The sequence below is a fragment of the Amblyomma maculatum genome, chromosome 1 (assembly GCF_055883805.1).
Source record: "Amblyomma maculatum isolate TAMU_Amacu chromosome 1, ASM5588380v1, whole genome shotgun sequence".
In the NCBI taxonomy this organism is placed as follows: Eukaryota; Metazoa; Arthropoda; class Arachnida; order Ixodida; family Ixodidae; genus Amblyomma; species Amblyomma maculatum.
This window is the reverse complement of record NC_139344.1, coordinates 266,698,971-266,712,305: the sequence shown is the minus strand read 5'-3', so window position 1 is coordinate 266,712,305 and position 13,335 is coordinate 266,698,971. Positions and strand designations below refer to the sequence as shown.

At 41.1% G+C, this 13,335-nt stretch overlaps 1 protein-coding gene across 1 annotated transcript in view; it reads left to right on the top strand.

Annotated features, from left to right (window-relative positions):
• Positions 1-13,335, top strand: part of LOC146206473 (lateral signaling target protein 2 homolog) — a 47,573-nt gene that overhangs the window by 30,700 nt on the left and 3,538 nt on the right. The window contains exons 2-12 of the mRNA XM_084591159.1: positions 810-956; positions 1,025-1,156; positions 1,222-1,371; positions 2,979-3,031; positions 3,133-3,222; positions 3,580-3,669; positions 3,939-4,040; positions 6,077-6,772; positions 6,848-7,008; positions 9,832-9,950; positions 11,396-11,579. Of these exons, the coding sequence (XP_084447285.1) occupies positions 810-956; positions 1,025-1,156; positions 1,222-1,371; positions 2,979-3,031; positions 3,133-3,222; positions 3,580-3,669; positions 3,939-4,040; positions 6,077-6,772; positions 6,848-7,008; positions 9,832-9,950; positions 11,396-11,579 (1,924 nt within the window). The remainder of the gene's footprint in view (positions 1-809; positions 957-1,024; positions 1,157-1,221; positions 1,372-2,978; positions 3,032-3,132; positions 3,223-3,579; positions 3,670-3,938; positions 4,041-6,076; positions 6,773-6,847; positions 7,009-9,831; positions 9,951-11,395; positions 11,580-13,335) is intronic.

Genomic DNA, 13,335 nt, shown 5'->3' with positions numbered 1-13,335 from the left:
GGAGAGACCAATGGCATAAGACCAGGCAGACCAGGCAGATGCATAGGCTACACAGTGGTGGTTATGTTCTCCAATTGATGGATTGAGAATGTGTACCTGGTTGCACAGTTCTACACATGGCGCAATGCAGTACAAAACACCCATTAATTTTGGCTGTGCGTGCCACCAAGTGGTTGCACTTAATACCCAGCTGTGGCCAGTTGCACTCTAGGGGCTCCGACTTTTCAAACCACTTGGATTCTGAATGATCATAAGTGGACCTTTCCTAGACCAGCTGCTTTTCAAGTGGGACCATTTGAATTTGCACTTGCTTTCAAATGGGATCATTTGAACTCCCACTTCATATTTTCACTTGGGTAAGGTCTGCATAGCAGTGGCGCCCACATTACGAGCATGTTACTTTGGTGATGTTGGGCCATCGTAAAAAGATAAGCTCTGGAAAGTGTGGTATTAAACAAACTGCATTTTGCATTAATTAAACCTGCATATATGGTAAAAAATGTCTGCATTTGAATATGTTGTAGGAAGCCTGCCTTGGCTGTCCTGTATGACAACATTGATTTGCTGAAACTCTCGTGTTCACCAGCCATTGTACAAGTGCAGTACATGTTCATAGAATTTGAATGGTGAAGTTAAGCTATATTAAATTATAATATTGAATTGCAGCTGAGTAGCCAGTGTGCTTAATTGCAAATATTAATTGGATTCCTCTTTCTTGGGTGCTAGTATTCTGCAGTTTCTCTGGCATGTGGGGTTTAATGAACAAAAATAGCTGAAGTATGGTGACAAATTCTGCTTTCTGTTTGCAGAAGGAAGATAATTCAGCACTAGCACAGTTCTATTGGGCTGATCAAGAGCTTAACCTTGTGGCCACTGAATTGGACAGCTTTGATGGTCGAAAGGATCCGGATAGATGCTCTGCCCTGATTAACCAGCTTCGTGTCTGTCAAGACAGGGTAAGGCAGTGTTGTCTGTTCCATTTAAGTTGCATGTAATAATGCTGTTTTACACTTGCTGTTCACAGGTCTTGGGGATTTGCCATGATATTATGAATGAAGCCATCCCTGATGCTCGGGCAGACAGAGATTTCCGTGCCAAGTTTCCTGATGATGTGCTGCAAGAAAATATGTCTGGCCTTCTCTGGTTTGGAGCTGAGGTACGAGAGCCTGTAAGGAAGGTCATGTGATCAGTGTGTAAAGGAAACGTCTTAATAAATTGCAGTGTCTGGCTGCGGGCTCAAACATCATGAACAGGGAAGTGGAAAGCTCGCAGATGCGGCCATTGGCAAGGGCGCTCACAAGGTCTTTGGACAATGTTCGTTGCCTTTTACGTGAACAGTGCCTTCGCAATCCACATGAGTATCCCGAGAAGGTAGGCATTGGCATGGCATGCCATATTCTTTGCAGTATACAATGGGAAAATGTTATATTGTAGCTGATGTATACAGCATTAAGCAAGGCAATTCATTAGTATACATCAGTACTGTACCCTTGCAGTGCTTGAAGCATGTACTTGCTATGGTTGCCTGTGCAGTCGTGCCTTTCATGCAGTCGTGACCCTTTTTAATATGGATGGTTCCTTGGTGTATTTATGCCTCACTAATATGGAAATTCGCCATCCAGATAATGGGACAGGTTGAAAATCCAAAGCCCAGTTGGAATCCATGATTGTGCCCAATTAATACGAGCAACAATAAGAACACAGTCTCGTGTGGCTCAGATATTTCCTTTCCATTGTTTTGAAGACACCAGTGAATGCCGTTGAGAGTGCCTGACTGATGGTGTACATTACCTTTAGCTGAATGATGTCAATTTATACGAGGAAAATTCCCTCTGCACCTTGTGCTTCGTTGAAAGCTCCATTAAACTGCTGCATCATCCTACTGATTACTGGCATGTACTAGCAGTTCAGGGAATGGGAGCAAACATAGTAGGAGATAGACACCACCACACATCTGATGTGGCCAAGGACTGCATTATTTAAAGAGATAATGGCGACCAGAATAATGCACTTGGAGCTCCATGATTTGGTCTCATTTCCACTTTCACCACCATGCACAAAAGCAGGCTGTGGTTAGAAAAGTTTTATACTGAACCTTTTTTTTTTTTTTTTTTTTCACAATTATGAACATCTTACTTATGGATAATTTTGCTCCTAAACAAAGTAATGCCGAAAGTTGGGCGAGTTGGTTAACGTTCATGATGGAAAATAGCTCGAAAAAGTACACGAAGGACGTATCTTCCTTCCGTCCTTCGTGTACTTTTTCGCGCTATTTTCCATCATGTCCGAAACAAAGGGTCCGGACCGTATTAGCGAGGGTTGTCTGTATAGACATGATATGGAAAACAAGCAGTCTTTTGCAAGTGATACTCATCAGTGCGCTTCTGGAAGCAAACAGTGGGGTGGGGGGCTTTATAGCAGACTTATCGATTGCCATTTTCATAACTTTGTACAGCAAGGAAATTGGGAAAAAACAAAACAAAAAACACCTCTCTCATTCAATGCTCTAGAGAATTTATTTTTTCGATTACATGTGTGAATTACATGCACACAAGTGATCTTGTGAAGTTCAGCTATCTCTAAAAAGAAACGCTTGTTCAGATTTATATATTCTGGCAGCATGTTTATGTATATGAGGAAATTTAAGTGCCTCAGAAGCTCCGTTCATTCATGCCTATGACATATTTTTCAGCATTGCATATTTCCTTCTTCAGAAAAATTGTAATCACTTAAAAGCCATTGAGTCCCTTTGTACAGAGCAGAGTGCAAAATCATGTGTTGTTCTTGTTTCATTGTAGTGTTTACAGTGAAGGTCATAAATGTGAGCATTAGGCCTGTTTTTATTGCTCATATGTTTCATGCTGAAAAACCTTTCAAGAAAAAAAAAAGCAAACAAATTTGGCAGCTGGTTCACAAGACTTCATCTTGTAGTGTCGTGCATTTTAAATCTGTTGTCATTTTTGTCTGTTTTTCCACAGCTGAAAGAAGCACTGAAGACATTTGATAGACTTTTTGCTGAATTTGAATTGAGGTAATGATCTTCACATTTAAAAACATTTAACACATACATTTAAAAAGAGCAACTTTTGTGATAATTTCCCTGAATTCTTTTTTGCTCTTTAATCTTTTCAGCTATGTGAGTGCTATGGTACCTGTGAAGTCTGCCAAGGAGTACCACTTGCAGCAACAAGTTGTGGTGCTATTTTCTGAGACATTGCAAAGGTTTGTTTATGTCCATAGCATGATGATAGGTTTGCATGCACAGGAGCAGAAAACAATACTTTGCAAAATTGCAAAATTGTAATGTTTGATGCTAACTAGCGTAAATCCTTGCTTCTAGGAATCCACTGGGTTTAACGCCACCGTTTGGAAACTGCCCATGGCTTATGTATACTATAGGTAGTGCTACTTCACAAGTGTTCTGTGAAGGTGCATTTGGCAATAGGTGTAAAAATCTAGCAGCTAATGCCGTCATAATGACATGATATTGCAATCTATTCTTGCTCATAAAAAAGAAATGTATTTTCATTTGTTATAAGTTGTTGGCAGTATACTTACAAATTGTGTTTGAAATTTCAGAGCAATCAAGGTAAAGCTTGTGCCCCAGGAGATGGTGGATACTTATGACCCAGCACTCATGTTCACCATTCCAAGGCTAGCCATTGTTGCGTAAGTTTATTTCAAAGGAAAAAATAAACATAGCCATATGCAGTGCAGATCATTTCAGAAAATTTATTTTACTTGAATGTTACTGTGACTGAATTCAACTCAACAATATGCAGCTGTACTGTGCAACATGCAAGGCTAGCTAGCGCACACAGACTAACTAGAGCTTTAAGGCATGTCCTGTGCATAGTTCGTTTTTGTACACTTGGACTGTACTTGCACATTATGAATTCTGCCTTTCATATTTACTCATGACTAACTGTTTTTACCAGTGGGCTGCTTCTGTTTCCTGATGGTCCCTTGAATGTTGACAAGGATTCCTCAAGCCTTTCGGAGTTATTTCGGCCATTCTACAGTCTTCTATGCAAAATCCGGTTGGTATCCAGTTGTCCGCATTGCCGTGTGTTGCGTGCTTATCTGGAACGTCAATCGGTTGTAAGGTTCCACATAGGTGCCGATATGCATGAATATAGCCTTACCCGTGCAGAAATGCACTTGAGCATACCCCTTACACTGCACTGAAATTTTTTGCTTTTGTTGGTTTTCTGTGCAAAGGTGATGTTCTTAAATTTGTGTTCGTTTGGAATCTGCATCTATTAAATTTTTCACCATGTTTGGCTGTCATCAGAGCAGTGGAAAAATAAATTTTTTTTGTGAGATGGGGTGCACTCACCACTGAAAGTGCCTATGAACGCTGAATTCAAGACTCAGCTGCCTGGTGAGCAAGAAACTAAATGCAGAGTGCATCCTCAAATTAGAATGCTTGTTTTTTGCACATTCTACCCAAAAAAGGACCAGCTATTGAGAGTACAGCAGACAACTAAAACCAAAAACTGAAAGAAAAGGCAAATTTTGGGCCTTGGCAACTGCGGGTTGGCTGGTAAGCCAATATAGAAGCTTGGATTGACTAAAACACAGCGCAAAACCTTCGAACGATGGTTTTGCATTACTGGAAGCCTGGCTAACCAAAAGTGCGCTATCACTTTGCCGGGGTGGCGCAGTGGTTATGGCGCTCGAATACTGCTCCCAAGGACGCGGGATCGAATGCCGGCCTCGGCGGCCACTTTTCGATGGAGGCGAAAAGAAAGGCGCCCGTGTGCTGTGCGATGTCAGTGCACGTTAAAGAACCCCAGGCGGTCAAAATTTCCGGAGTCCTCCACTATGGCGTCTCTCATAGCCTGAGTTGCTTTGGGACGTTAAACCCCACAAACCAAACCAAACCAAAAGTGCGCAATAAGGTGGAGATAGGATATGGAGCCTAAATGAAGAGGCCCTCCCAGCAAGCAGTCAAGGAAAGCATTTCATGAGCGCAGATTATGGCACTGGACAGCTGTAAAGCTGAAAAAACAAACAAAAAAAAAAAAAGAGGCGACTCAAAACAATCGCCACAAAGAAGTGTCGTACCAAAAAAGGGGGGCCCAATGTATGCACCAGGCAACTGGATTTTATTTAGGCCATAAATTTGAATAGCATGTTCTGAAATCTTTGAACTCATTTTTATCAGTTCGCACTTTTTGCAAGAGCACTACCGTTAGAAAAACTACCATTTCCAAGCTTACTCTCAAGATGGTTTCTGGACTAAAATTTTGTTGGGAACAAGATAAGCTACCTTTTGGATTTCTAATTATACTCTAAGATAAAAAAATTATTAAATATGTGACTTATAGTGACAACGAAAAATATGAGGTTCGTTTTTAAAGTGCAGAGATTTTTACAAAAGTATAAAGAACCTGAAATTGGCCTCATCCTGCACAATGATCTACCTAAAAATTATCTAAGCACAAACGGTTAGTACATCTTTATTAGTTTTGAAATGATAGTTTCCCTAAGCTGACACATTCATTATGACAGCTGCAACTTTTTTTCTATTTATGCTAAGGTGATGAAACCTCGAATATATCCAAATAACAAGAGGATACTCCATCCCTGAAAATTTTATCGAAGTTGGTGCAACAGTTCAAAAGTTGACCACTTAGCCCTCTATCCACTCAACTTCCTTGTAAAATTTCTTCAAAGCTTAGTATTCAGCATTGCAGGCATCACTTATTCACACTAAAATGTACTGCTCAGAGTCAAGAAGTAGAATACAGTATCACCAGTCTGTGTAGTGTTTGCATTTATGCCTCCCACTATGGCACCTCATATAGCTCATGGGCAGCTTTGTGGCTTTAGACCTATGCAGTATACGAAATGTACTTGCTGTGCTTCTTGGATGCCGTGTGATATTTAACTAATGGCTTCTCTGTCATTTAATTGTGCACTGGCATGCTGCCACTACAGATGATGCTGTCTAGTTTAATACTAGAAATTTGATTGGAATAATAAGCAGGATGTATATAACTTTAGTTCATTTGGCTGTTAGACATGCTTGGCTGCTTCGGCAGTTCATTTAATCTTGATTTCCTTTCAGTGAGTTGCTGTGGACTTTGTCAAGAGAAGAGCTTTGGCTCCTAGAAAAAACGTTGTGCCAACTAGAAGAACCTAAAGCATCTGTCACCTCTGAGCAGTGCTCATTTGGTGCAGACGATTATGCAGCACTGGACTCTGATGTTTACATCAACCTTTTTTACCGGAACTACAACAGCTGTAAACAGTTTATTGAAGACTTCTACAACCACAATTTTGCGGCACCCTCGGAGAGCGAGCCCATCTTGCAATTCCAAAAGCGCATCCGCAGCCTTGGTCTGGAGTCCAAGGAGCTCCCAGCTGTCAAGTGCTGTAGTCCATTGGCTCAGAAAGTTGTGGCAACCTCACAAAGTCCATCACAGAATGCCACTTTGTCTCCTCTGCACAATCAAGCAAGTGCAGGTGACAGTGATAGTGAGAGCTACGATTCGGACGACAGTGTGCTGTCGGAAAGCTGGTGGCCTCTGTTCGGTGACACCCTGCAGGCGGGGCCATCGGCAGGTGCATCTCTGGAGCAGCAACAACAGCCAAAACAGAGTCCCTGCTTGAGCAGGCCTTCCAAGGCACCCAGTGTGTCTGATCGAATGCCAGTAGTGCCACAAATTCGACGGCTGCGGAATGAGGAACACTCCCTGCCATCCCCATGCTCAAGTTGCAAAAGCCTGTCAAGCCTTTCCAGTGCCGAATGGGAATGCATGAGGTACGCTTTTTCTTTCGATTTCACAAGAGAGAAACCTGATGGTATTCTTTTCTCTTTCCTGCTTGTGCTATTTAGTTACCAAAGCACAGACACCAGTTCCTACAACTCTGATTGCCATGATGATGAAGAAATAGCACTGGCTCTACAAGCTGTGGAGATTGCATTTCGCAACGAAGCTCGTTCTCGGTTCAAGAGCAGCGATGACCTTATTCACAGGCTCTTTGTGGGCATTTCTGGTGAGTTAGTTAATCATGCCTTGTTTGTTGCTGCACATTGTGCTTAATTAAGAGCATGAAAGAAGTAATAAGTGTGACTGATTATCAGTTGCTCCATTAATATAATGATCTTTTACCTTATAAGTGCGACAGTATACCTTGAACCCTTTGCTTTTGTGTAAAACCACATTTTTCCCGATTTTACCAAAAGCTAGGCTCCTAAAAAATATATTTTGCCGGCAGGAAATGAACAATGCACAAAAGCTAGTGGATATCTACAACAGTTTTCACAGCTGTTTTCTGTTAAGACAGATGGCATTTTGACAACTGTTTTACATTTATGGTACATCCACAAGGTGTATCTCTCAAAATATTTAATGTAGGTACAGCCGTGAGGAAAAGTGGCATACAACATACAGTCGATGGCGGAGCTCAGGCTGATGATGATGATAATGCTGGCTAGTCTCTCTGTATCGGTTGGACACCTGGTTGGTGTCCCAGACGGAGAAAAAACTGTTGAAAGAAAGACAGAAACTAGGATTTTCACACACAAAGCAACCATGCTGCCGCGCACACCCACACACATGACCCCGAAACTTCATCACAATTGGCGGAGGAAAGCTGCATCGAAATGCCAACAAAAGGGGCACCGCTACAATTGTCTTGATCCTAGATAGCTGTTGCTAGGTCACGCTGCAATGTAGTTTGCCTGAGCTCAGCCATCGGCTGCGTATCATACACCACTTTTGCTCATGACTGTACAGAGGCCATTTCTCAGTGACCACATTTAGTCTGTATGTCTAGAAAATGTCTGTATTGCAGTGAACTGGACATCCACAGAATACCATGAAATAAACTTTTGCACAAAAATTGCATCAGGAGGATTGCACATATTCAGAACAAATCAAACCATAATATGGTAACATTTTCTTAAGCTAATCAGCACTATATGCAGCTACAGTATTTGGTGGTAGGTGGTTCCACTTCAGCAGTGTTCTTGGAATGAAAGAGTTTACGTAGGATGTCATACAGCAACAAGGAATTGCCAAGTTTGCATGAGTGATCGATGCTAATGAAAGACACGGTTTCATGCGCAATTCATATTTAAGAATGGAACTGGTGTTGTAAATTAAAAAAAAAAACTCTAGCCTGATTATTATCTGCACAGACTAATAGGGGTTAATGATAAAACTGTTTATTTTCATGACACTGGAAAAACGATTATAGTTATGTACAGTAAAACATACTGCTCCTGTCAGCAAAGCTGCAAGGGCATCAATAAGCATGTTAGTGGAAGGATCCCATACTAAGTTACGGTATTCTAGTTTTGAGCAGACTTGTACAGAAGAAGGCTGACAGGGGCTGGTGCCAAATAAAAATTGCATTTCAAGTATCCAAGCATGCGGTTAGCGATTGCTATGACAGTTGACATGTGCCTTCCAAATTAGCTTTGATGTTAGAATGATGCAAAGATATTTTGCAAGATTCCACAAGTGTCAGTAGGGAAGAAGAAATAGTGCAAGCAATGTGATGTGACTAAACTCTTGCAACATGAAGCATGCATTACTTTGCAATTATGCATGTTAAGCGTAATTTTTTGCATTGCAAGCACTAGTTAGAGATAGTGGTTGGGTCTGCCTCAAGTAATGCAACCTCATTAGTATTATTTATTTCACGGTAAACGGCACAATCATCCACAGATTCCTACTGAAGATGTTACATTGTTAGGTAGGCCGTTTATATATAGAAGGAACAGCAAAAGATAGAAAAGTTTTCACCCGCCAATTTCTGAAGAAAGTCATAAATTAAACAGAAATGAAAGGCTCTAAATATACCTAACGAGTGAGGTGGTTGCGGAGTAATTGATAATCTGGAGAGTTAGCTTTTTGTTTTGCTTGGTTAGGTGACATCACTTGTTGCGTAGGTCTGCTTGAAACAAGCATTTCCTCATTAAATTATTGTTGCATTTAGTGCTTTTTGCCCTGCTAAGAGCAATGTTTCAATCGATCTGGCCAGCATTTGCTTGTGTTTGTGTGGTTCAGATTATGTACAGTGCAGCGTGCTAATTTCATTGCCCATTATTACAAATCATTGAAGTACTGCATTGCAAAGGTTGTTATATAGGCAGTGTCAGCATCGAATAATGTGTGAACAGCAAATGTAACGTAGGTACAAGGAAACAAATATTATGAATTGGAGTTGAAATACAGAGAGACTTCATTAGCACTTTTATACCTATGTGCCACAGAAATGAAAATCAAATGTCTTTAAATTCAGTCTACAGAAATCTTAGTTTAGTTTTTCCTGTTTCAGCTGTCATTTTTGCATGAACTCTTACATCACACAGCTGCATAGCTGCATTAGTTTTAGGGTTTGTGGTTCATATAAAGAGCCATATAAATAGCTAAGTTACCATGCCATTTCATCGGCTATTGCAGCGCAGTCCTAAAGACAAAACTTTTATGGTAGTTTTGGTGACCTGGTCTATTGTGAAAAAGCTCACAGTGCGACTGGAAGCAGTGCTTTCAAATGGCAGCATTGAAACTGTATGGTAAGAATAATTCGGATGATTCTCTTTTTTTCCTTACGTTCTATAAATACTGGAATGACAAAGACATGTAGTGGCAAATTAGAACATCTATGCCTCTAAAGGTGAAATTTTTCTGTATTTTCTCAGTGAACAATTTTTAGAGGGGCAACAATTTGAGAGAACTATGCTTCGGGTTTGAGATTTCTGAAATTTGTTGCGTTCTTAGTAAAATATCAGATAGGCAATATGAAACTAGTGCTGGTTTTCAAAAGTTTTCCTGTATGTGTTTTGTTTTGGTTTCCCTTGCACATTAGGCGTGGCTGATCAACTGCAGACGAATTTCGCTGGTGAAATGAGGAACATTCTCAAGTGTGTCTTTGAAATGAACAGCTCATCGAAGCAGGATTCCCCTGCCAAAGCACTGGACGCAGAGGTAGGCTTGTGGTAACAGAATACACCAATTACTGTGCTTTGGGGCTGCATTCTGTATTGCAGTTTGGTATATAACCTTCTAGTTCAGGGGCAGGAAATTGGGCTTTTACCTCCATTTTTAATCTTTAAATCATATTTTGCTATGGTGAGTTTGGTTTTATTGAAAGTAATGCAGTTCAGGGATAGAAAGGCGAGCTTCATAAAGAGGGATGGCTAGTTAAACTAGTTGCATGAATAGCTTTAGCATGTAACTAATGTGGAAACAAAAGGCTCTGAAAAGGGTATTCATGAAATACACTTATCCTGTGAAAAATTGTGTTTCAAAGTACAATTGGGGACAAAAGTCTGCGACATGCAATATGAACTGATAATTGTCATATCTCTAGCGGACGTTGAGAGAACTTCACATCCGCACATCCACGAGCACTGTCTGCAACTACTGGCCGATAAGAAAGCTGTGTGCTTTGGTGATCGCATGTTCCAGAGGCTTTTATCCCCAATAATATGTGCAAGTGGTGCGAACCTGGTCGCAAAAGTAGGAGTGTTTAATTGAGCACTACACTCTCATGCTACAAGCTGAAGTTGCAGTATGCATTATGGTTTTCGATGATGGCACTTTTTTTCTTCTTTCAATCTCTCTGTGCAAAATGCTTTTAATATCTCATCTTGTCTAAATATTGCTGTTGGTTCATTTATTGACTTTGAGGGGCTTTAGATTTTTTACATTGTACAATTACTTCCAAAAAGTAGAGCATAATATGCTGCTCTTTAACAGGACACTGTGTGGTACAATTTCACACCTCTGTTTAAGTAAACATAATGTTAGATTTCCACATATTGTTCAATACAGTGTATGGCTTTGGCAGGGTGGTGTTGTGGCCCCACAGAAGGTAACGTTGGAAACATGGCAGTGCAGACTTTCTTTCCTATAAAATTTGTTGTGGCTCTAGCAGCATGCGTTGTGTTCATAAAAAACAAGTTATGCACAGTGCTTCTTTTTTTTTTTTTTTCATTGCCTTAACCACCTGTTTCATGCTAGATAGAAAACTTTTGTAGTTCTCGCATTTGGAAACTCGATGGAAGTGTGTGAGGAGGCGCTATTGTGGCCTGCTTAGGTCCTTAGTGACTCACACTGAGACATTTTGGATGTTCAGATCATTGTTTTTCTTTCTTGCATTCTTCATGTGATTCAGCTAGTTCTTCTGGTGGTCTGCTTGCGTCCACCGTTTCTTTTTGTAAAGCTGGCGGACCACTTTTTTTTCTCAGATGTTAGTCTAACACAGTCGAAACTAAGATGCCATCCAAAGTGAGCCATGTTTCCATTGCTCTATCTTCATTCAGCTGTGAAACCATCCCGCTGTAAACTATGCATAGTGCTGCAACAGTGGATTCTGCTCACTCATTCTCTGAAAACTGGATTAAAAGGACAGCGTGGTTGCCTTGCAGAGCCCAGCAGAGCGAAGCGGCGTGGCTGACCGCACCCTCTTCTCACTGTCGTTTCTCGATGCGGTGGAAATGGAAGAGGAAGGGGAGCAGCGCAGTAGTTCTGGCCGTCGTTCGGTCGACAGTGCTCAGGAGGTTTTGCCTGATGACCTCTCACTAGAGCTTTCCTCAGAGTCCGGCCTAGGAGGTAAGCCTACAGAAGGTTCCCATTTATGCTAGATGTGCTGTTTGCACAATGCCACACAGGCATTTTTAGTTTTGCTGTTATGTATATATAAACTAACAATGGTCTGTTACAAAGATGCAGTGACATGCTGTTGCCAGCCGGACCAACTGGAGGTAAAATGTGGGTTTATCTTTCACAGGAGTACATGTAAATAAATGTTAAATTATTTTTTTATTTCACAGTAAACCTCTGAGGTCATCTTTTCATATACAAAAGCTGCATACATTCTAGAAGAGAGTGTGAAAGTATCGATTGTTATTTCAAAGACAATGAATGTACTTTTATAACTCGACTGTGTGGTGGAGTCTCCATTCTCATAGACAGGGTATTGTGTGCAGGTGTGCATACAAAACTTCTGGAAATAACTTTCTCGTTTCAGTCGAAGTTGGCGAGAACTTTCAATAAAAGTGTGACAAAGTGTGCTATGATGTTTAGAGGTGACTTATTTTTAAAACGCCACATTACCTCCAAGGCTGAGCTTGCTCGGTTCCGGGCGTATGGTGGGAGTACGGCCTAATAACACAGCTTTAAACAATCGACTCCTTTCATACATCAACATTTAAACCATACAGCAGCGTTGATAGTAAATGCAAGTACCCAGCTTTGCATGTGCAGTGTTCAGCCAGCACTTAGCCACTCAGGCTGCGCAGTGCAGAGTACCTGCTAACTTTTACGAAGGAAGATTTTTCAGTTATGATGTGTAAATTGTTGTTTACTGACTTCCAAATTTTGGATTTGCAAACAAGACCTGCACTAAGGTATATTTTTCAAAATCAAGCAAATCCACAGTCATAGAGACATTGCAGATAGCTGCACCTTCTGGATTTGAAGCAGTTGCATGGTTTGAGAGACTTGTATGCCAGGACAGTCTGCAGTAGAATGGTTCGGGGGTGGGGGGGGGGGGGGATGTTTGCCATGATTGTTGGCGGCAGTGCACCAGTTTAAATGTGAAGGACTTTGCATTCAGTTTCGGGCATAGATAAGGCACAGATATCTGCACTAGATATGGAACTTCCAGTGATATGTTTAACCAAAGACTCTTTGGAGCAGCTTTTGGAACAGCCAAAATTGCTTCTTTGCACAAAAGTTAGTGTTTTGCACATATAATTATATATATATATATTGTACTTTCTGTCATGTTTTTTGTTGATGCTACTTACGTACACCAAAAAATAGTGCATGACCACATGCTATCGTTTGCCATAACAAGAACGGTTTGGTTTGGTTTATGGGGGGGTTTAACATCCCAAAACGACTCGGGCTGTCAGAGACTCTGTAGTGGAGGGCTCAGGGAATTTCAACCACCTGGGGTTCTTTAACGTGCACTGACATAGCACAGCGCACGGGTGCCTTGCTTTTCACCTCCATTGAGAAGTGGCCGTCGCAGCCGGGATTCGATCCCGCATCCTTGGGCACAGTAGTCTATTTAGCCCTGTAACCACTGCACTACCGCGGCAGGTATTACAAGAATGTCATGAGTGTGAATTGACAGGTGTGAGGGTTTCGTAATTAAATTTTCTTGGTGGTAAATGCATCTTCTGCTGCTGGACAAACATCAACAAAACCAGAAAGTGTAACTGAACTTTTTTTTTTACGGAACAATAGCTATGCTTTCCTCAGTGCTGTTTTAAGTTTCCCACATTCAACATATGCTCGTGCAGATGTATGCATAAAATACATGTAAATGGGAAAGCATGGGCGCGTACTTTGTTTACAG